The 24,493-nt window shown below is 40.8% G+C and overlaps 1 protein-coding gene across 1 annotated transcript; it reads right to left on the reverse strand.

Moving 5' to 3' along the window:
- Positions 1-1,604: 1,604 nt before the first annotated feature.
- dennd4a (DENN/MADD domain containing 4A) lies at positions 1,605-22,801 on the reverse strand. Its single transcript, XM_085359244.1, has 29 exons — positions 22,725-22,801; positions 17,902-18,233; positions 17,493-17,739; positions 17,318-17,387; positions 17,024-17,193; positions 15,995-16,233; positions 15,807-15,873; positions 15,656-15,714; positions 15,393-15,537; positions 15,097-15,272; positions 14,743-14,843; positions 13,790-14,008; positions 13,179-13,324; positions 11,238-11,371; positions 10,774-10,906; positions 10,371-10,577; positions 10,140-10,268; positions 9,888-10,032; positions 8,380-8,502; positions 6,820-6,927; positions 5,213-6,006; positions 4,898-5,117; positions 4,194-4,285; positions 3,918-4,093; positions 3,265-3,670; positions 2,842-2,959; positions 2,381-2,543; positions 2,216-2,280; positions 1,605-1,747 (listed from the first exon to the last, which is right to left on the reverse strand). Exons 2-29 carry the CDS (start codon positions 18,210-18,212, stop codon positions 1,611-1,613), a joined length of 5,100 nt encoding a protein of 1,699 aa, XP_085215370.1. The 5' UTR covers positions 18,213-18,233; positions 22,725-22,801; the 3' UTR covers positions 1,605-1,610.
- Positions 22,802-24,493: the final 1,692 nt, after the last annotated feature.

The raw sequence follows: 24,493 nt of genomic DNA on the forward strand, positions 1-24,493 counted from the left end.
ACATCCACCTAAGGAAGAAATTTCATTTCTTTTCTTTTTTTTTATGTAAAAATCATACAAATCAGTATCTGTGTTACAAATGATAAATAATACATTGAAAACATTGTTAAAATTGACACTTAGTGTAAACAACACATAGACATAAAATTATGTTTTGGTCATTCACTGTTTTGTTTTTTACCCAGACTTTTTTTTTTTTTACAAGTTGGCTAAAATACTGGTCTACATGCTGTGAGATTGGTGTTTTATTTCAAGCACACAGACTTATATAATCCAGCATTGTATCATCAGTTACTGCAAAGTCCAGCAATGAGCTGTGGAGCTGCATCACTCCAGGTTTTTTGTCAGTTGATCGTGAAAGAGTGAACTGTCACACTTGTGTTTTAAAGTGATTTCTGAATGAGGGCAGGTCGGAGCTGTTTTTCATGTCAAAGAAATGCCTTTGACATCTTTATATCTTTAAATATTCTCAGTGCAAATAAGCCTGCACTACCGTCTGTTCCAAGACCGGTTAGTATAAGTGTGTAAAACATCCATCAATACTCTGTATGTCACACTAAACAGTGCACTGTTGTCCAAATATCTAAAACATCGACACCATACATTGAAGACAAAAAGAAAATATACAAAATTCTAGAGTCAAATGCTCTGTACATTATTATGAACCCATTAGTGTGACTCAAAGTCTTTATAAAAGAAAATGTTGACAGAAAACATTTATCTCCTTTTGATTGATTGTACTGTTTTTAAGGAAATCCATCCTTGCAAAATCACATTTAACACAAAATTTTAATCATTACTTTAAAAAAAGATATTGCCTAAAAAAAAACCAAACTGTAAATTAATGAATTATATAATATTCCCTTTTGGGATCTTTTGGTACATTGTACAAAAACAAATAAACATTGTGCATATAAATTAACTGGCTCCATTCTTGAATCAGAAACAATTTTGTGGTTTATAATTTTATGAGGTTACAACCTAGTTTAGTGTATTTCAGTATATGAGTTTAACCTGTCTGCTTTATGAGGTGTACATGAAGAGGAAGTGATTTGCCTTTACAAACTTGAACCTGTGGAAATTTCAGACAGAACCATGACTAAGGTGTGCGTGGCAGAGACACAGCCCCATGTAAATGAGAACAAATGGCAAGTGCTCATCTTATCAAAGTGCTTTGTAAAAACATGAACGTCTAAAAGTACACACAGTCAACAACAGTCTTAACAAGGTCACCAGGACCACTGAGGAATTTCGACGAGGTGAACTTACACTTAGTTGTACCTACTTATTCACAGCTTCAACAGTAACAGAGGCATAAAGTAGACCGTGTAATAACTGTGCAAACATTTATACAGAAAATATCTTCAAAGTATTTACAAATACAAGGCCTGTCACTTCATGCCTCTCAGCTCTGACAGTTTTCAAGAAACTCATGGCAGTTGCATTATGTTCAGTCCCATTGTGCTTACAAGAGCTCAATGCTTCAGTCAGATGAGCTGGTCCTGAGTCTGAAGAGCAGTTTGACAAACAAAGAAACAAACAAAACAACAACAACAGCAGCAGTGACTGTTGGAGGGAGGAAAAAAAGCTACAGAAGGGGGACAAAATGTTCACAAACCAGGCTCTCCAAATGTCCTTCTACACTCCATGACCCCTGCTCCAGGGGGCCGGTCACAGTTGTGTGTCAGTTTAACCAGGTTGGGGGTGAGGCGATCGTATGCCAGCTTGTACTCGCGATCGAAAGCACCTGCAGGCGAGATAATGGTAAGTTAAGAATCTGTCAGCACGCTTTCTTTATATAAAATCTTTTATATCCATTAACTACAAACAGCAGGCATTTGAGAATATCGGCAGAAGAATCTACAGTCTTCTAGCTAGCTGTTCTATTGTAGATGGTCAGAGAAATACTTTGGGTTATGTAAGGTGGTACTAAAACTGTGTTATGTGGATATATTCAAATACTTTAATCTTATACTTTGTACAGAGTACAAATGAGGCTAGTGTATTGCATCCAAGATGGCTGTTTACACAAAACTTTGTACAGGATATGTGAAAAAAAGAAGAAAAAAACCCGCCTGATGGAGTTACACAAAATGTCAGGGCATCATTAAAGCCATCAAGAGTCATTATTACATATTTGGGCAAAAGCAGTGGACTGACATTTCCAGTCCTGCTAAAATAACTAAAAACTAAAATATCCATGCTCTGAACTTACTGATATTAATGTTGTTCTTCCTCAAAGCCACCAGAGCAAGGAACAATAACTCTCTGTAGAGACTCCTTTTTTGGGAGAGAAAAGAAAAGAAAAGCAATGAGATTTTCCATTCATATGATTTTGCCGGTGTAATTTTACTCATCACACACCTCTTTATTTACTTACCTCTGTCTTTTAAAACCTAACTCAGGCCCCAACAGCTGAATGATCTGGCTCATGGGCTGATGCACATCACTCTTCTTAATGCTCCTCACGAAACCCTGCAGGAGCTCCACAGTGAAGAGTTGGCCTTCTTCACATAACCCGGAGCGAACCAGCGAGTTGGCACCTGCGAAGAGGGAGAGATTAAAATCACTGCGATCAAAGGTTCATTCATCTCATTTCTCTCATTAACAGATGAGAGAAATGAAGAAACGAAGTCTGAAGGTGTGGCTCACTGATAAGATGACTTGATTAATAGGTTTCCTGAGCTGAATTATGCATGATCTACTAGTTAATATGCATTGTTTCATTTGCATGTAAATATCTGACCTTACCGGGAAAATAATTTTCTGAAGGTAGCCTGATATCACCTTTTCTAATTTATTGCACTATAGTCTGTGAAAGTAAACATTGTATTAACTTACAGTGGGTGTTCCACAGGACGTAGCAGGGTTGAACTTTGTCTTGGTGCAACTTCAAATTGTCCCACATAATCCTCACGAGAACCTGCTTGCTGTCCTCCGATGACAGCATCTGAGGAGTCTGAAGGGGACAAAATACATAAAAAAGATGAATTCATTATTGCATTGTCCTCTGTAGGCACAAGTCGTGTTATGGTTTCATGCATTATATTTTGTTAGTTTTGATTTTTAATAACAACACTAGGAGTCACCAAAGTCCCAAATAATTTTCTGAGCTTTAGAAGTGCCAGTTGGTACAAACTGTTTCTGCTTGCCTTAGCGCTTGGCTAAGCTAATGAGCTACAATATTCACTTTTCTAGTTGCTGATGGCACACGGGATGACATCATTAAAGTATTCTGCGTGGGTGACAGGCTGTCATATTTACCTGGTCTTCGTGGCTACAGTGTTGGGAGCCCAGGATAAGAGCTGGCAGGTTACTCGGCAGGTCGAGCCTTCTGAAGTACCAAACAAGGTTCCAGAAGACAATGGGATGTTGGTCAACAACGCTTGGGGAGGAGATTGCCTGGTCGCCCTCATTCACTAACAGGCTCTCCAGCTCCTTCCACAGAACCAGAGGGCTCAAGTAGGGCACTGTTACAGGAGCAGAAGCAGAGGAGCAGGAGGAGGAGGAGGATGAGGCTGGGGCTTGGCCAGCACCCCCACTGCTCTCCCGCTTCTGTGCAGGAGCTGCAGACGCCTCAGCTGCACCGTCTGTTGTGGAGATTTTTTCCTCAGGATTGGGTGGCAGGGATGTATCCTCCTCTTTAACCGGATTGCTTTTCTTAGACGACCTGATGAGAGACAGAGAGTGGATCTGTTTAAATGGGCCACGGGGATAAAAGATGTTTTGTCTGTGTCTGTGTGCCTTAGTGCTCTTTTGTAAAAAGAAAAAAAAAAATGTTCCAGACAATTAGCAAGATACTATAGAAAAGACAATCTAGCACAATGTTGTAACTGAAAATAGCCCAAATTGATGGCTTTAACTATTCAAAGTGTTTGAGCTCTCTTTGTAAGCATAGTGTGCTGTGTAAATTTTACCTGCTGTGCGGTCTCAGATCTTTGATTTCCACATTGAGAAAAGGCAAGAAGGCTGTGCCGCAGAAAGGACAAGTGCTGTTGAGGTTTGAGTCATTTGCCGTCCATCCTGCCATTATCTCCTCATCATACACCAGACAGTCACATGTCTTACAAAGTGAACAGCTAGACATCAACACCTATAAAAGAAAGCGTCAGGTTCAGAAAGAAACCATCACACTGCCTGAGCGAGCCTACAGACAAGAGTTGGACTGGGATTGTTATGTGCTGGTGCCTTACCTCTACGGTGTAATTGGGAGTGGGTTGGAAGCGGCCGGTGTCGGGGGAGGAATCTGGAGTGTGAGGAGTTTTGGAGGGAAGTGCCAAACCACCTGGATACAGTGGAGGATTATACAATCAGACACAGAACGCAAAGCCAAGACTGAACACAGCTGTCAAAGCTTGAAATATCTGGATGAAACTAAGAAAAAGTGTCCAGCTGAAACAAAGCAGCAATTACTTTATTAAAATCTGCAATGAGTGTTTGTATTTGTGCCGCAGGTTTAGTGAGTCTGTGTCTCTGCTTGTGTGCACGTGATTGTGCATGCACGTGTACATGTTGAAGTGTGTTTAGCATAGGGCCTGTGGCTGGGTGCAGAAAAACCTACACACTGCATCATCCCTCACGCCTGCTGGCCTACTTTCCAATAGAACAACACCCAACTCTTTCCATCACTGAGGCCTACTCTTACTCTAAATTTAGACTGCCAAGAAGTGTTTTCATGCAAACCTGCACAATGCTGCAGTTATAATGAGCTTGTAACAACAAAGCTTTAAGCCATGAGTTTTTTAGATTAGAGCTGCTTCTAGCAGGAAAGGGACCTGATTTAATTGACTTTGTTGATCATCCAGTGTAAGTATCAGTAACGTTGTAAAATAACAATGTAACACACGAAAATAAAAGCTTCACTACAACAATATTTATTAAAAGATGTGGAACGAACCAGAAAAGGAGTTGTGTCTGAACACTCTGTTTGGGGTGCCAGGGCTGCCCAGGTGAGTATGATGATGCCCAACGGGGCTTCTCCTGACTCGGGACACGCTACCATGCTGTGGGGATGTAAATCCATCTGGATCTAGACAGGAGTCATTATCAAGCAGCGAGGAGCAATCGGCCTCTCCTGAGGTCAGTGAGGACACACTCATGCGGTCACAGTTTGCGTCCTGCAGGGGGCAAAAAAGAACTGTAACTAGATTTCATCCTAGAGCCAGTAATCCCAAATATGCATGAATTATTTATATGTTAAAAAAATTCTAACCTGTGTTAGTGAAGTTTGAGAGGACAAACGAGAGTAGAGACGACTAGCTTTCTCAGCCACACCCTTTCCTGCTGATATAACGCTGCTCTTGAAGATGTCGAGAGTTGGGGTGAACAGTGTTTCCATGGAGAACGATGAAGTGGAAGGAGTGGGTGATGACGGTGAAACCAAAGAGGGAGGCCTCTCTCTGTCTTTGTTACAAATACCAAGAGGAAGAGATGGAGACTGCCTCAGCCTCTCCTTTGTTTTGGCAGGCAGTGGGAGGTGTGTAGTGGATTGAACTAGGGTTGAGGATTGCGGGGAGGAGTGGGGAGAAGAGGCTGAGCGGAACAAAGGGCTTGAGGGGTTCTGCAGGTCCATACTGGGCGTGCGGCTGCTCAAGGGGCTGTTGCCATTATTCATGTACGTTTCAATCTCCTCGGCCAGGTTGCGCCTAGAGTTGGATGCACTGCTGTTGTCATGGTCACATTCCTGTACGGTCGCTGTTGCCATCAGCGACAGGGGATCAAATCCCATCTCAATACCTGTCCTCCTCACTGTCCCGGCATTGCAGATAACGCCGGCCCTCTCCACTGGGTGTTTCTGTTTATCAGTCTCTGTGACCTCTTCCTCTACTTCATGCAGTCTGTCAGAAGCAAGGTGAAGCTGCTTTGATGTACTTAGAATGGGGACACTGAGCCTCAGAGTTCCCTGTCCACCAGACAAGTCCAGAGAATTTGGCCTCTCTGCCTTTGGCAAAGCTCCACTCAGAAGAGTGTCACTAGATGGACTGGAAGCCAGCCTAAGGCCACTGCCTGTGACAAAAACACATTTGAAAGCATTCAGCTGAACGGTACATAGTGGTTATACGCAGTAATAAAACGACTTCTTGAGAGTCTGCTTTATAAATAAAACATTGCTGTGTTAGCATCTTTTGATTTGGAGGCGCTGGGAGAAAGAATGGAACCTCCACATCAAACGCTGCAGTTTTGAACAACATTTAGATTGAGAATGAACACTAAAAGGCATTTTTGTGCGTTTTTGGCTAGTCCACTGAAATCTGTGGCATTATTGTGCTCTTGCATTATTCTAAAAAATCCTGTTAGATTTGAATGAATTGTTGCTGGTGTTCTACTGTTCACGCCAACATGAAGCTGCTGCAGGGACGAGGAGGAAGGGAAACTGGCAGCTCTGCGGTTCCTTAAGGGATATGTGTTTATCTTACAATACAGCTGTATTGCATTTTAAGCCAAAAGTAATAAGTTATTAAGGCTCTGATAAAATGCCACACCAATTACAGAGGACTACTGATTATGAAGACTGAAAAATTAGAAAAACAACACAAAGTCAGACACCGCATGTCATGATTTGCAACAAAATTCAAGGCAAAAGTCATCTGCTTACATAACACGTTTATCCATCAGCAGATTGTATTTTTTTTTTAATGAGAAACACCTAAATTTAACAGCAAATGGACAAGAAAAAAACCCACTTTACACCCACAGCCAGATGTGATACCACCAGCTTTTAAAGGCAAAGCATCCATTTTGCAGTGAGCTGTGAGTCACTTTTTGCAGAAATAATCCCCCAGTGTCAAAGATACGACATAAAAGCAATCCATAACTCACTTGACTTGACTCCTTTGTCTTCCACCAGGGCTGTGCCATCACTCTCTCTGCTGCACAATCTCTCTTCCTCCTTAGACAAGGAATCATAGCCTTGGTCTGACTGTTCACCTGAAAAAGATAAGGAGAAATCACTCCGCTGACGCTTACTTTTTAAATGTCCTCTCACTGGTGTTTTGTTTCTTCCTCGAGTGAATTAGAATTTGTTCCTATTAGTCTCCATGGAAGCTTTATATGAGACAACTGATCAGAGAGTTTTTGCTTACAAGCGCTTTGTGACATTCCCTTCAGCATGAAGCACACAAAACACCCAGAATAGAAAAGCAGGGGCACCAGAAAAGGAACAGAATATTTTTATAAAAACTTCATTAAATTCACAAGGTCAAATAGCAGGAGACAGTACAAACCTTCTCCACTGTGCTTGGAGTATTTTCAAAGAATTTGTTCACTTTCAGTAGTTTGATGAGACAAGTTGTGCCAGATGATATTGTTAGCGCAAAAGCTTTGGTCTTTTCAGCTTTGGTACTTGTCTTAGCTGCGAAGATGTGAGCTTACAAAAGAAACATGCCTACCTAACGCTATCCAACATAATACAATTTTCCCCAACCCCACCCATACCTCCACCACCACATATTACAGAGCAGACTTTATGTAAGTGCTTGTTTCTTGGCTTTTACATTTGCATTTTCCCCAATCACTTAAAATGTAATTTGAATGCAATTTGCCTTTAATGCATAATTCAAAGATTTATTATATGTATTTATTTATGCTTTTGACTGGGCTGGTTTAAAAGCAGCAGAAAGTTTTAAAAGTTATATTTAAAAGCAAGAGTAAGAAAGCAGCCACACAACAAACTGCCACCACATCTCCATCTACGTTACGCCTTCTTTCTCTTATCCATGCCTGAATGGACCCTACCACCAGCCGAGGGCGGGCAAGCCGAACAAAAAGGATATAAAATGTAAATAAATAACAAAAGGTATCACCTGTTATTTGCTTACATGCTGAAAGGTACCTATAATACGGCACATGCAGCACACATATTGTATATCTATGTATTTAGCAGAGTGCCTTTGACTACACATCCCCTTTATTCCCTATTGCTTTCACACCATTAAGTAAATAATCAGGGATCAAACTATCCTTGATCCTTGCACCTCACCATCCATAGCATCTAACCACAGAGGAAAAAACAAGACACGACACAACCACTAAAGAGATTTTCGCTCTGATTACCTGGCATAATTCCATAATATCAAAATAAACAACAAAAACGTCTCTCTGATATAAATCAAGTACATCAGGTATGGGAAAATCCAACAGTGAAAACGGTGAACCTTTCATCACACCTTAATACTGGAGTCTTTCATATATTAGTTTGTGTAAAATGACTGAGAGAAAGTCAGTGCAGATGAATAATTAAGGTTTGAGATTCATGATGTTCTGCCACTTTTAAGGCAGTTAATTCAATCACATCCCATAAATCAGAGAGATATGAGGGAAAGTAAAAGGCTGCACGTAAAATAGATGGAATGAGAACGACATAGGGCAGTAGCTCTCTACCTGTACTAAATCCATCATCGCTGGAGTCCATTTTAGTGAAGTCGGTGTCGATGGAGGTGCGCTCAGCAGAGTCATTAGCGCTGTCCAAACTGCCATGGCTGACTGTGTCTAGATCGCTGCCGTCTAAAGGGAGATAAGAGCAGAGAGAAAGGGGATGAGAGAGGCTTCACAAAAGACAGACTACCAACAGGATTATGAAACCAGAGCTGCACTCACACTATATATGAGCGATGTATAAACCCTCACTGAACTGTGTTGCAATCATTATCATCTGCAGCAAACGCAGGAATGTTCTGAGTGCCACAGCATCAACCAGCGCTATAAGATTTATCTATTTTACCTCAAAGTGAAGAAAAGTGAACGAATCTTGCTCAAGACCGAAGATGCACTTAATATGATCGTGTTTTTATTTTGGGAATTTAAACGTTTAAAACGTTAAGTTAAAATATGTGCAGCTGGGAAAAATGTCGTATCAAATGGTGTAAAGCATTACTTTTTCATTAAAGCCTATCACTCAATATGTCATTATGGTAATGAGGGTCTCTGCGGGTTGTTGTGGGAATTTGAGACTGAGATCAAAAGGAATCTGTATACTTTGACTGCCAGGGAGGAAAACCTCTTCACTTTGTGTAAAAGGTTTCAAGAAAAGCAAGGTAGGGAACCAGGATCAGACTATGTCGCATGAATTCATAAAGCAATTACAGTAACTAAGAAGAAAATACACCATTGATGAAGTCAGGAGTAATTTTCTGTAAATTTGATGCAGTCCAAAACATCTTAAAGCCTCACTGGGATCGAGTGTAAAGCAGTCACTACTAGTTCTACTTTTGACTACAGAACTGCCTTAATCGGAGTTCTAAGGAAACATTTTTCAGAGATGTTATTTGAGATGATAGTATCACACAGTTTCTGCAGATTTGTTGGCTACACATCCATGATAAGAATCTCCCATTCCACTAGATCCCAACAGTGCTCTGTTGGATGGAGATCTGGTGACTGTGGCTGCCATTTGAATACAGTGAACTCACTGTCATGTTCAAGAAAGCAATTTGAGATGATTTATGACACAGCGTGTTATCCTGCTGGAAGCATCCATCACAAAATTGTTACACTGTGATCATAAAAGGATGAAGATGGTCAGCACCAATACTCAGGTGAGCTGTGGTGTTTAGATAACATTTAGATGTTACTAATGGGCTCAGTTTGCCAACATACCCTCCAGCCTGAACCGCTAATACAAGACAAGATTGATCCATGCTTTTTATTTACAAGAGGAAAAAGTAGTTTTCACTAGAGGCAAAAATATGATGTGTGTGATCTATGTAACCGCCCAGGAAAGCATTCACAGAGAATTACTGCTCTATACAAAATGTTTGGCCAGATGTTTGTGGAAGTGCTGTAGTTGAATGAAAAAAATATCTGTATGTTTTGTTTTGTTTTTTCACCAAAATATATGTAATTGGGTTGTTACAGACAGTCACATAATCAGGAATTTAATTTTTCCTTACCTGAAAGATGAGGATCTCTTTGGGAGTTCCGTTGTTTCCTTCCTGCTTGCTTGAACTGGAGCACACCGAGGAGCACGTTCCTCAGCTTTCCCCATAGAAAGTAACCTCCCCTGGTGGTCGATGGCCAGGTGCTCTCTAATACCGCCTGGAGAAGAAATACAACATATTTTAAGATTTAAGCTCCCATCTCAATCCAATATGCAAATTGCTTGCATTTTCTTAGTTGTATTGTTAACGACCGATAGCACGCACCTTGTTATAGTACCCATATGTGATAGCATTGGGTTGAACTCCAGCTTTCTTCATCTCAAACAGCACCCTCACAGCCAGGACTGGCTGGCTGTACTGTCCACACAGCTGCAGCAGCACACGGTAACAAACCTTGGAGAAAAAAACACGTTAACACTGAAAATGTGCAGCGTCGTCTTTTCTGAATCATATCGGCAGATCTGTATTGTTTTCTTATCCAGAGCAGTTTCCTACCTCATCTGGAGCCTGCAGCTTTTTGTCCTGCATTTTCCTCAGCACATCATAAGCCGTACGCAGCGCTCGCACCTTGGAGTGGCAGTTGCCAACAAATCCTGGCAAGCAGATAAACCACAGGCCGTAGCAGTGGCGAAGCAGACACTTGGACCACATCTGAGGCATAGATGAATATGTTTTGGCCATCCTTTGAGCTGATTTGATCTCCTAAGATGAAAAAGATCAGATGTAAATGTGATTCATTGTCTATTAACAACCAGATTTGCATTTTGGATTCACATTCATATCCTTACACATGATTATGGAGAATAGGCACAGGAGTAAATGTGACATTAATTTGAACATATTTAGGTTTATCTTTGTTCATGAAAGAAACCAAATTGACATGAAGATTCTTAAGGACCTGTTTAGAGCGTCTAAAGATGGCTGTGGGGCTGGCTGGACTGCTGTGGCGTGAGGCTATGCCTGCCGATGAAGGACTTGCTCCCTCCAAAGGCTCCAGAAGCTCAGCATTTAGCACAGGAAATGCAGAGTAGCTGCAGAAAGAAATGTATACTCCCTTATATACAGTTACATAAGCTAAAAATAGACATGGATTGCTCATAAATGCTAGCAAGCTGAGTTATTCCTACAACAGTTTGGTTCTTCCCTGAGGCACCAACATAAGAATCCAAAAGTAATGTGTTACAGCTCAAAATAACCACACAGCCCTGTGGCAGTGACAAAGTCTAACAACGGAAGCAGTTTATGAGTCTGTCCTTTGGGAGCAGCACCCAGTGTGCTGCTCAAGCATACAGGACAGAGTTTTAAAAAAAGAAACCCCCTGTCTTGCCTCTCTCATTTAGAGATTCATCTGCAGTGTGGTACCTATAGCACAGAGGATGCTCCTCTCCCTGCGATGGCGGAGGCAGCTCTGGAGGGTTGATGTAGACTGTGTGCTCGCTGCGGTGCGATTCATCCAGTTCGATCAGTCTGGCGTCCTCTGGTCGCTCACTGTCCATCTGGTTTGCAAGAGAAACACAAATTCAGCAGCTGTCTTCATCTTTCCTTTTAGCTGTTCTCTAAACACAAATCTACAAGTGCTAAAGCTTTCTGGAAGCAATCAGATCCGACCAGATATCAGGGTCAGTGAGGACACAAAGATGTCAGTAATGAACCGGCCTGCATCAGAAATATGGCTTTTGCTCCAATTCCAGTTAACTACAGGGCACTACCGAATGCTTGATCCCGTGAATTCTCCAAGACCGAATTAATCTAGGCTGCAGTGACCTGGACAAAATTGATGCCATGTTACTCTAGGGACATGAAACCATTTAACTGTACAGCTTTGGCAGCACTACTTGATACTTAACTGCCACATTTGCTTCAGCTCCAAATGGACTTATCTGCTGTCTGGAGAGAAGCTTTCAAAGCCTGCCTGCATGCCTGCATGCCTTTCTGAGAACAACAGCAGGAACAAAGAGAAGCCGAGCAAAAGCATACATGCTCCTTTTTTTAAAGAAAATCAGCTCTGAATAGTTTCCTGGGACATTATAAAAAGCCTACTGAGCTGATGTGCACTCACTTGGCTTGTCTGAATCGATTACCAGCTTATCTCGGGCATGAGTTTCACAAAAACGTTAATATTATGGCAGCGGCTGAATAGTTCCCCGGTGTACTGGATTACAGGGTTTGTTCCACTCAGTTGAGTGGATGATTCAGTCACCGGACCCTCACTGACCTGTTTGCCCTCACTTCAATTCTGCTCTGTGTTTCTCTGTTTGTTGCCCTTCCTCTTACACCCGAGAGCTCTTTCTCAATCACGCATTTGTTGTCAACCTCAGCAGCAATGACGCTGTATGAATCAAGGCTTCCACTTCTCAATAATAACCACAATGACCATTAATACAGTTCAAACTCTTCAAGCAGGATGTAAATGTGACTTCCTGATTGCACAAGTGTACTAGCACACACACACACGTACACACACGAACAGAGGAGGCGGATGTTTTAGTGTTTTTGTGCGAGGGTGTGACAAAACAAGTTGTCAGTTTGTGTTCATAAAATCTGTCAAGTCTACGAAGAATTAGCACAAACTAATAATCAGCACATCCCACGGGATTTCAACAACAACAACAACAAAAAGGATAACGCAGATTTCTGACATCTAATGCATGTCATCACATTAAAGACATTTTCTTTCTAGCCCTCTGTTACACCACCTTGATTTATTCAAAATAAGTGCACATAAATATAATGTACATTATTAAATCCTTTGATTGGGATCAATGTGGGAAAATGTTAAAAATATTTTATTTAAACAGCAGCATAGGATTGAGTAACTTACCTTTCCTCCACTGGAAAATAACTGATAGGCAGGGACCGTAACGACAAGCAAAGGAGAAGAAAGAAATGACAAGAAGGCAGATAATCAGAACAGCAGAAGAAGCAAAAAGAAGACAGAAAACATCTTTAAAAAGAAGCAGACAATAAAGTTGATGGAAAAGCTTAGAGCTGATCTTACAAAGAGGCCCAAGAGATGTGCTGAAGTGTTAATTACTTTTTGTTTATTGCCTTTACTTCCTGTTAATTGCTTTTTCATTCTTTTTGAAAATTAAATAAAGTCCAAAAAAGGTCTTAATTTAGAGGACAGTGCGTGATTAATTGTTCCTCTAAATGTTTCTGCTTCTTTTTTAGAGAATTTCTGCCAGCAGTCAGAGGCCAGACTAAATATCGCTCAAAGAGCGTTTGTTCCTACGCAGCAGAATGATTTTGATGAATCATCTCTGACACTGAAAATCCATAATAAAGATTAGCTGTAAACCTCACCTTATCAACACACTCATCAAAGAAAGCCAGGCTGGCATCTTTATCACTGACAAAGGAGCACTCTTCTATGAAACGACTGAACATTTGAGTCTTGGTCATGAGGGAGTAAAACCTCTGATGGGAGCGGTCTCTGCTCTTCAAGAAGCCTGTAAAAAAGAAAACGAAATTATTTATTGAAAATCTTAAAAAGTGGGGAATTCATATCCGTCTCATGATTCTAAATCATTGCATTTACTTGTCAAGCCCTTGCAAAATATTTATGGGGTAAAGATGCAGCCGTAACCAACATTTCCGCAAAATAAATGCTGTGTTATGAAACAATTTGTTCTCCACTGCTCCTCTTACATAATAGCACACAGATGTGCAGGGACATTGTGCTATTAATCGCAGTGGCCTCTCTGACTTGTCATCCAACCCTAATTTCCACCGAGGCTCAACATAAATCACAACAGTCATTACAGCTCTGATTTGAGGCCAGCTTAGCAGCATTCAGACCTTAACCCCGCGACTTACTACAGCACTGAATCACAGAGGGAGGGGAGCCATGACCTGTCAGCATGGTTTGCCGTGACTTAGTATGGTGAATATTACTGGCTGAGAGTGACACATACCTTGGATGTCAAAGAGGGAGCTGGCATCAGTGGTTTTCTCGGACGGGGCTTGGGTGATGGGCAACAGATAGGAACGGTAGCCTCGCAGGATGGCAGCCATGAAGCGCAGGAAGGCCTCCTGGATCTCGAGCTCTAGTGTGTGCAGGCTTTTTCCACTTTCAAGCTCACAGTCGGTCACTGTGTGATCCATCTGCACATCTTCATGGTTTAAATGACCACCTGAGGGCACACAACAGCTGATGTTTTAACAATCCATACGCGCGTAAACCACCTGATAGCAAATAACCGGTTATTTAACCAGACACCAGTATTATTATTACCACAGACCACACACTTTTTCCACAAGGAAAGAAGTATTAAGTACAGCACTCAAGACTGGAGTAAAAGTGAGACTGTCAAAGTCAAATTATGTATAATACTCTGATTTTCACAGCAGACCTAGTTAAAAGAAATGCAGAGACCAACTTGCCAACAGGTATAAAGCTAGCAAAAACAGACCACTTGGCATGATGTCGCAAGCAAATTGTTCCTGTCTAGACCAGTATTCATGATGTCATGTTGTTCAAACACCACAGCGAAGATCTAGATTTTATAAGAGGCAGGACATAACAGTTCATTTTTGCATAATTTAAAAGATTTTTAAATTAAATAGAAATAGAATAATAAAAACAATAATCTGAATAAATCACTAATGAAAGAATACCATATATGGAATAAGAGGAAGGGTGAGGATCAGTTAAAAAACCATAAATGGCGAATGATACATGGTCAACATGCTCTTCTATAAAAGAACTAATCATTGCACTATTTTATTAACGGAACAGTGAGTGCATCCTGTCAGTTTTCCTGTAAAGCTGCCCATAGAGGCTGACTCAACAGACTCATGTAGCCTAAGCAACCAAAATTATTCATGAAACCACTTAGAGGATGACACAGCATCAGACTGGACTCACCCTCAATGAGCTGCTGATAGAGCTTATTCAGACTATTGAGAAGATGCTTGCAGGCTCTCCTGGGCAAGATTTTCCACGTAAGAGCCTTCTTGTCATCTTTTCTGAAAGCACAACAGATGGTTGTTGTTACACGGGAGGACAGTTAGGAAACAAAAAAGATATGAGGGAGGGAGGATTCACTGATATCCTCACAGAATACCTTTTGAATTGATGTGGGAGACCAGTGGGATCCAAACATGTTTTTTTTTCTGTACAGTAAAAATACTTCACATTCCACCTCTTATCATTACATAAGAGTTGATTTGAAGGTGGCCATCTAGTAGCACAGACTGGCTGCAGTAAGAGGTCACTTACTGGGAGATGGTGTTGGTGTCCAGATCCACACAAGTGATGTCAGCCGGGGGGACGTAAAGATCAAAGTACCGGGAGTCCATGCCCACAATGAAAGGGCATGGTGCACTAAGAACATCTGCCAGAGCCAGCGGGCACAGAGGGATGTATGGACATGGCCAGTGGAAGGGAAAAATCATCTGAAAAGGATCATAAGTAAAATTACTATAAACAATATATACAAAAGATTTTTATGGTCCCATGAAAGACCTTCGTTTTACTGTCAGGAAAAAAAGAGGATTAAAAAAGACAATACTTACAGACACAAGGGCCTCGGTTACACTGGTGAGTACAGCGGGGCGCAGGGAATGAACCAGGATCTTGTGCTCTGTGACAGCCAACACGAGCAGAGTGGCAGCATTTTTGGGGCCCAGATTCAGGAGCAACGTGGAGAGGCTTCCCCCACTACCACACAAAAACACACGGCAATTTAAAAAACAACAACAACAACAACACAAGTTTTCAGATTAGGATTGCAAAAAATGCAAGATGTTGTAATTCTGAAATTTATTGTTATCTTTACCTGAGTGGGAGCGGAGAGGACACAGGTTGGCTCAGCATCAGGCTGTCATGTGGAGACAGCTGTGGAAGACACAAGCAAAATTTAGTGAGTTAGAGCAAATTTAACAAAGAACCCACCCGTACAAAGTTGAAGTGATTTCTCATAAACTCACCTGGACTAGGATGCGCGGTCTCTGAGTGGAGGGAAACGGCACATTTTGCATGAAGTGAGAGATGTGCCTGTGAGTAAAAAATCAATTCAGTTAGTAAAGTTGTAACACTTCTTACTTTTGTATGATTTATCAGGCTGTGAGCTAAAGTGTCTGATTTGAAAGGGATAAAATCTGTAAAAGTTGCTAACTTTTCAATAGGCAGGGAATGTGGCCCAGAGATGGAGTATCGGTAGAGGAAGGTGAGAAAGCTCCTGAAGGACTGGAAGAAGGGCCAGTGGGAGAGTAAGCAGATGCTCTTGTTGCTGTAAACATTTCTGGTCTCGTCAGGTCTGAGATCAGAGCTTGGCAGGCCGAGCTGTGAGCGCTGACGCTCAGACAGGTTCTCCTCTGGGTAAGGCTCATAGAACTGGATAGCTGCTCCGTACACCTGCACACAAAGGGCCCCCAAGATAATTGCGTGAAGAATGCACAATGCATCTAAAGGATGCGCACGCTTGTTATCCTAATGCAAACCCAACAGTAGCCACAAGTCCCTTGAGAAACACATTCATTGAGCATGTAGTGGCGGCTTCACAAGAGAATTTTCAACATAATAAATCCGCCCTTTGAAGTTCCTTCTCCCAAATAAATACACAAGTCATTCCTAGCCTAAAGTGCCATGAGACTAGCCTGCAGACTAGAGGTTGCAGGCAAGAAGCAGTAAACACTGAAGCATCCAGCATTTAAAACTTGCACATCAGCCCAAGTGGTGCATGAGCCATCCATTATTCAAAAGATGAGCTACACTCAGCCGCACAATACAAAAAAAATCTTTTATGCTGCAGTGCTTTCAGAGGCTAACAGGCTTTTGGTATTCCAAACACAGCCTTTAGACCACTTTTGATTCCAGTCAGAGTTCAGAAGTTGATTAAGATTGTCTGGTATTCTTAGAAATACAGCTGCACTTCATAAACAGTCTAATCCATAAGGGATCCTAATTCTCAGTGAGAGACAGAGGTGGAGCTAAAGATAGAGATGCTAGCTGAAATGAAGCAATTAAGGGAGATATTTTGTATGTGTGGTATTGTAGGGGAATCATTAATTGGTGATGATCTCACCGAAATGGCCGTAAGCTGAATGGAGAAGTGTTTTTTTGGCCACTTCAGTAGGTGAGTACACAAAATAACAAGTAAAAGAAAAGAATACAAAAAAGCAACTACGTACAAAGGTGATTTTACCTTTTCTCCAGAGGCTCCCGTTAGTACAAATGTGGAAAAAACAGGCAGGGAGTGTTTGGTGTGTGCAGGCCAGCACTCGATCATTGCCCCCATGGGCAGGCAGAACATAGGCACTGACTCTGGCAGTGGAAAGGACTCATAGTCCTCTTCGGGGTACCTACACAAAAGACCTGGACACAAACACATGCAAGAAATGTTAAACATATTCTTTATATGAATACTGATAATGACTGACACAAATCCATGACTAAACTTCCTTTTTCTTTTCACTGCTACAAACTCTGCACAGTTTACCTGCTTTGTATGCGATTGTGTTTGCTTTAGCCAGAGACTTCTTGTAACAAAGGTAGACCGAGGATCCCCACTGAAATACGGAGAAAGATAAAGTTCATCACATAGCAGCAACAATCTGGGCTGTGTGGGCAGACAAACTAGGTTTAAGTGATTATTTTTCAGAGCTCTATCCCACCATGCTGCTGTTGAGGTTCTTGTCCACCTTGCAGAAGGTGTGAGGGGGCGTTTCCCCTTTGCCGGGGATGATAACGCAGACATCGGTGACAGCCAATGAGGTGTGTGGCTGGCTCTTTGGTGCACGGCGGTAGGTGATGTAGATGCGTTGGGAGGACGAGCTGCTGATGTTTGCAGGGCGGCCTGAGGGTGTGGTCTGAACGATGTGACATCCGGGTTTGAGTTTCTCTTTCCACTCATACAGAACCCTGAAATATCAGACGGTGTTGGTGACTTTTTATATTTTTGAAAACTGATCAAGACTTCAGACTGGAGCATGTGCATTAAAGCAGATTACAGTGACCCTAAGCGGAGGAGTTATTAGTGCTGCTGGGTGAGTAAAAGGTCAGCAAGTGAGGATTACTTCTTACCCGAGATCTGTCAGTGGAGGCTTATCTCTGCCTCGCTTAAAGCACAAGAATATCTGTGGGCCCCTTAGACTGGCTCCATTGAGCTCTGCAGAAAGGCCTGAGGGGGTAGTTTCAACACAGGTGAAGCCTGGGGGTACTTCTTCTCCCAGAGAGCGTATCACGACAGCGACATCCGTGATAGGGGCTTTGGGTTTCACAGATTTGGGACCAGCATCATCAAAGTGTAGATCCTCCTCTAGAGGCTTGGATGAGTCGGTGAGGCCAGCAACCACAAAGTAGTCTGCTACACGAGGCCCTTTATCCTCCATCATTTCCCATTCCCACACTGTTGGCTGCAAAATAAAAAAGTGGAAGTTGCATGGGGGGGTCAACAAAGTGCACTCTATACACTGGATAACCCTTAAATGTCCTTACTCTGTATTAGCTGTTGTACTAGATTTGAAAAAAGAGGCAAAATGCAGCATGTAAAATGTACACTTCTCCTGCAGTGCATTAAATTGCATACCATACCAAAGAAATAGCACATAATGAGAGCACATGGAAGCACTTAAAATACATTCCTTGCTGCAAAAACATCATATTTCACCGAGAAATATGGGAGGGCTTGCAACCAGTGACCTTGCTATATGCCATGGCTGGTTATGTAAAACAGAACACATGCCTCTGTAGAGAAAAAAGAAAAAAGGCGCATATGGAAACTAGAATTGAACTGTAACTGAGCACTCAGAAGTGAAGAGAGGATACGTTGTTGCTCGGCAAGCAGTTTTTTCTGGGCTTTTACAGCTGTAATATTCAGACAGCATTTATTTTGGGCTCAAAAACATCATGAAAATGAAAGGAATAGAGGGCGCGCCAGTGAATTAGCTTGTTATGGCTTTATCACAAAGCATGGAACCCTGGAAGCCCTCTAAGTGCTGGGCCAGCTTATTGTGGTTCAGTTGAAGAGCCTGGTTTATCTCTCTCAGCAGTTCGTCCACACACACTAGCAAACTGATAAACAGCTGCCTATTATTTTCCCCACTGGCGTATGTGGGAGGTAGAATAAAGTTGTCTCACTCCTTTGTGATGGATGTGTCACTGTTAGGAACCTTGGCACACAAGGAGCTATGGCCATATCTCATCTACTGAGGACTTTGGCTTCTACTGGCTTTAAATCTAATAGTCCCGTGTGTTGTTCCTCCCTGTGGCTGCGTGATGGTACAGACAGCTAAGCACTGCTTACAGGCTCAGAGTGCAAAACTAACTCCTAACACAAGAGCATGGAAAAAAGATAATTTGTAGAAGCAAGATACTGCAGCATGTTGAGTGATGACAGAGATTCAGTTGTTTACTGAACAAGATTTAGAATTTGGTATCTGACTGGCTTTCACTTTCAATCACAAGACCTTTTAAAATAATTTACCAGCAAAGATCAGTCCACTGTTTCATAAGCTTGTTTTTGAAATGATGACTCATCACCACCAGGTTCCTCCATCCTGACAGTCTTCCAGTCGACATTGTTTTTCCATCAGTAGTTGATGTTTTTTCGCAGTTATTTGTGCTGAGCCCTATGGTTACGCGTGATGACTCGGCGTGTAAAGAGCAAAAAGGTTTCTTGTTTTTTCAGATCTCCTTCAATACTCAATTTTATTTTATTGAAAAATATGTATGCATTCATTACACTGCCACTTATGCATTTTACAACGTAGCATTTGTTCCTCTACGGTTTACTCAGGTTCTCAAAAAAGTTTTTTATTCTGAAAAACACTGATGTATATTTATTTTATTGCTTAGCTGGTCTTGTTTTTATGTTGCTTCTGCGGTTCTACTTTTCAATGAACTATTCACATTATCTAACGGCTTTTAGAAACTTAAACTAGTGAACATTATTGTTGTGTTTTAATATTTGTAATTTTATTGTAGTTGTGAACCACTTTGTGGTCCTTAAAGGAGGTGTTATATGAATTAAAGGTTCCATATAAGTAAGTAAATCTTACTTACTTATCTGGCAGAATGTGATGGCTTCTTTTCTTATGTTAGATAATTTACATTGTTAAACATCTATATGATAGTTAATTTTGGTCTTATTTTCTAAATAGGTTCTAACTATTTTAGAAAATAAGTCCTTCCCCATTAACCAAATGAACAATCAAAGTCATGAAATATAATTACAGGTGAAATCTGTTTAAAACCAGGTGAAATGTTTGCAGACTTTGACCCAAAATAATGCTGCTGGAAAAGCTAGAAGCGATTCTTTTACCACTTTCTTTCCTGCCCCAGAATTTCTAAGCAGAAATTTGTGTGTCACATCTTTTATCATATCGCCAGCTGTTCATGTGGCACAAAATCCTTTGTAATCCAGTGCCGAATCCATTTTACCTAATGACCTAACAAGCCGAAGGCCACAATAATTCTGTTCAGCTGATTCACCTGTTCTTTGATCGCGCACAACACTTACACAACATACCTGCTGCCAGTAGGTATTACACAAATGCTGACAGCTAAAAGCTAGACAGATGTGTCATATAATACTCAAAAGGTTCTGGATTAAATATAGATGTAATCTCCTGCTCCAACCACCACGACATTACTGCGTCTATTCCTCCCCCTCGACAGGAAGTAGAGGCCTAAAATTATATCTAATCCTCTCCATAGCAACAACATTAAAACTGAGCAGAGAACAGAAGGTTGAACATTTCTAACTCCTGTGATGATACACAGTCTTTGGTTTCCTTTAATCAGAATGCTGTAGATTATTTGTCTTTGCCTGGACCGATGTGTCTGAGAAACATGTTTTACCAGATGGAGAATCGGCCGCAATAATATCTTTTATCTGTTTATGTGAATTGATGTTTTTTTTTCCATGTGATTGTGGACGAGGAAACAAACACTCTTAGTAAACATGACTGCCCACAGTGTTTCCCTTTTATCTGGAAATGCTTTCTATTTTTTATCAGTGTGATATCATATTTAATACCACAGAGATGACTATGGTAAAACAGATTGGTTACTGGCCTGTATCATCCACTTTCATGTATGTGATTGTTCATCCCATCAATCACTAAGTGCATGTTCTAGTGACAAACCCCCCCCCCCCCCCCCCCCCCCCCCCAACACAGAAATCAAACTGACTCCATCACAAATATTTTGACTGAAATGTAATTTTGAAATGTTCTCGTATTATCTCACTTATTCTAGGCAGTCTCGAGTTTACTAAACACTGGAAGTGAGCAAGTCACAGTCGCCACAGAAACTGCAACCGCTTCATTCACTGCATTTCTTAATAACAGGACAAATAAGGACACGGCGGATTTCCTCTTACTGCAAGCAAACCAACTTCCCTATTCGCATCCACTATTATTTGCGTGAGTCTCCGTCAACCGTCCGTTTTGCAGTAATTTGTTAACCACTTGTGCCATAATGTTCCTGACATTTCCCTCTTAAGCATCCTCAAACCTAATATTTTCTTTTCATGGTATCTGAGAGCATCACACCTTCTGTGTATCTTCTTATGTTCTAAAACATGTTCTAAGATGAGTTTTTTAAACTTGCATCAGTCCTATAAAATTGTTGCATCATTTTAAACATTCCTTTTACATTTGTAGCATTTGTATGCAGCACACTCTGATTATAGCTCTCAACTAAAATGCACTGCCTCACATTTTAGAAGTCCCAACTGCCAAAGCTCTGCAGATGACAAAACCCCTAAATATCAAACATGATTTTGTTTGCACCAAAATATATTTTTAAGTGCTGGATAGGCATTAAAGCCAATTTCGGAAATTAGAATGAACTTATATTTCATCAGAAGCAACATGACCGATTATCTATCCCCAGTCTCTTTTGATATTTCTTGCCAATAACATGTTTTTTTTCTGTTTTGTTTTGTTTTTTGTTGTTGTTTTTTCAGAAGGCAGACATTAAACTTTGAAAAATCGATCCTCCCTCTTTCTGACTTCTGCTTGTGTGTTGTTGTAATTATGGCCCAAAAGACAGAGGCAGTGGCTGCTGGACAGTCCGAGTAGGGCTGTGGAGGGATTAGAGGGCTGTGTTAACAGCAGGGGGGCAGGGAGGATGGGCAGTGTGAACAGGGAGGGAACCACCACAACATTTCACTAAGCATCTGTTCCCCATGAAGCCATGAAGACAACCCTCACCCTCATCAGCCATTTGCACTCCTTATGCTGGACAGGGGGGAGCCCTGGCCGCTTGATGAGGAAACCACACACGCCCAAGATAAACAGAGCAGAAAGATGAAGGAGATAAGGTGGTGCTGAAAATAGGAGAACGCTGAAGGGCTTTGTACGTTAAGCTTGAACCGCACGTGCAAAAGGACTACTGGGTTAACCATAAAGTAAATGGTTAAAATTAAATAAATAGATTAAAAAAAAACAACTGGCTACAGCGACCATAAAAATAAAGGGGGTTTCTCATATGCCCACATCTAAAGAGGCCATCTTATGGAGCACCGACACGGGAGGCAATGGAATAAGCCTCCATATGACTTCATTGTAACCAATGGGCGCAGTGTATACACAGAAAATCTCACACAGAAACCGATGCTCACCGCAAAGAATTAATCTGAGCTTGCATTGCATGAAGCTCTTGGACAGTGATATGACATGTTTGCCGTTAATTGTTCCAAGCAGCAATCCAACATTAAAATTAGCCTTCAGTGTATAACACACACAAACATAAAGCTACAAAAATGGGATCTCAGACATATAATATTAAAAAAATAATAATAACACAAAAATTACTATAAGCACAGAAACTACGTGTGCGAGCGTCGCTTGTATTTTTTTTTTTTTAAAAGATATTCGACAAAAGAAGAATCTACTCACATCACGACGAATGAAAGATGATCAGTCGAATATGAGTACACGCTGAAAATAAAACCCAGGTCCCCGTTGATGATAAATGTTTATTTCTTACAGTTCAGATTTAAATAAATTACCTACACATATATTATAATGTATAAAATAATAAAAAATCATTCACAGAGGGTTGGACCGACCAGAATAAATGGTGTATTCCCGAGCAGCGCTTTATCCAGACCTGCGCTGTTCACGTGACCGATTACAACCCTGACTGACGTCACTGATGACAGTGCTGTGACAGAGAAAAACGTCTGTGGTTCTGAAGAAACAGGTTTATACGGAACTGCACAACTTCCGAAAGCGCTACCACACCAAAAGAGTATTATTATTGCCATAAGCTGTACTAGTCGCATTTTGTCGCGAATGATTTTGTTATATTTATCTCGAAAGGAGCTATATAAATAAAAACGTATTTTACTTTCTTATTATTATTATTTTTGTTATTGAGCTAACATAAAAAAAACGTCTCTGATAGAAATATTACAGTATAACTTTACTTTTACAACTTATTTATATCACCGCAATAAGCTTAAAACTGTTTTTCTTTTCATTTGATAGCTCTGTGAAACTTCTTGCATACGAACAGGAATAATAAATTCTGATGAGCTACACCTAGTTTTATTTAAATCTACTGAGTGACACAGTATTCCAGGATTTAACTGTAGTCATCCACACCGCTCAGGCCCACAACCCCCCACCCACCCATCGCCAAAGACAGACAAGACTCTTTTGATTTAATAAGCAAAGTACATTATTTTATTCTTAAAGGGAAAAGGGGCATAGAAACACTTATTCATTTTGGTAGTGCATTCAGTATAATCTGAGAATATTACATATATTAGGCTAATTATATTAATATAATTTTTGCAATAAATATAGGAATTATGATGATGGTGGTGATGATGATACTTTATTGCCAGACAACTCTGAACTTCACCACATTATCATTATTATTATTATTATTATACAATTTTATATATCACATGAACTCATCTATGACATGATAATCAAAAGGTTGTTGTTGTTTTTTTCCTCACTCAGCTGTTTAATGTTCAGTTATACCCAATGAAAGTGGTTTTATGCAGAGTAAAAAGTTACAGTATACTGTAACTTTTTACTCTGCATAAACCCTGGCAGTCCTGCCCTCTGCTGCCCTTGTGTGGCGATTACTAAGACACACAGTTTGGTGGAAATTCACAAATGACCACATATTAATACTGGGAAACCCCATATAGCTCCAGTGGTGAGCAATACATGCACCAGTAGTTTTAAAAAGTTGCAGCTTCTCATGGAGCCCCTTGGGAAAATTAATAGTTAATTAATTAATTAATAGAACGCATAGTTCTGATTTACTCCAGTTTCAGATATGGTATTGTCTCTTTAATGCTTTTTAATGCTTATTATATCTCCAAGATAAGGATGGCAACACTGCAGTTTTATTGTTAAAAGAAAAACAGTTATAGGCTGAAGACAGCTACTACATCAAAAATGTTCAACATGGTATTGCTGAGATGTGCAGACTAGATGAAAAACATGATATAAGATTTGTGGCGTGAATGTGTTTGACAAGCTGCATGCTCACATTGGATAATGTATTCATTAGCAACAGACAGTAGGTGGCTTTTCATTTGTTTCTGTGAGATTGCAGGCACACACCCCGACTGCACCCTTGAAGAAACATAAAAACAACAAGATATCTGATATATTCTTAGGCAGTTAGCAGATATGCTGTT

This window comes from Diplotaxodon limnothrissa, linkage group LG7, assembly GCF_057381915.1.
Source record: "Diplotaxodon limnothrissa isolate DT_005_m linkage group LG7, D_limnothrissa_male_GT1.1, whole genome shotgun sequence".
Classification (NCBI taxonomy): domain Eukaryota; kingdom Metazoa; phylum Chordata; class Actinopteri; order Cichliformes; family Cichlidae; genus Diplotaxodon; species Diplotaxodon limnothrissa.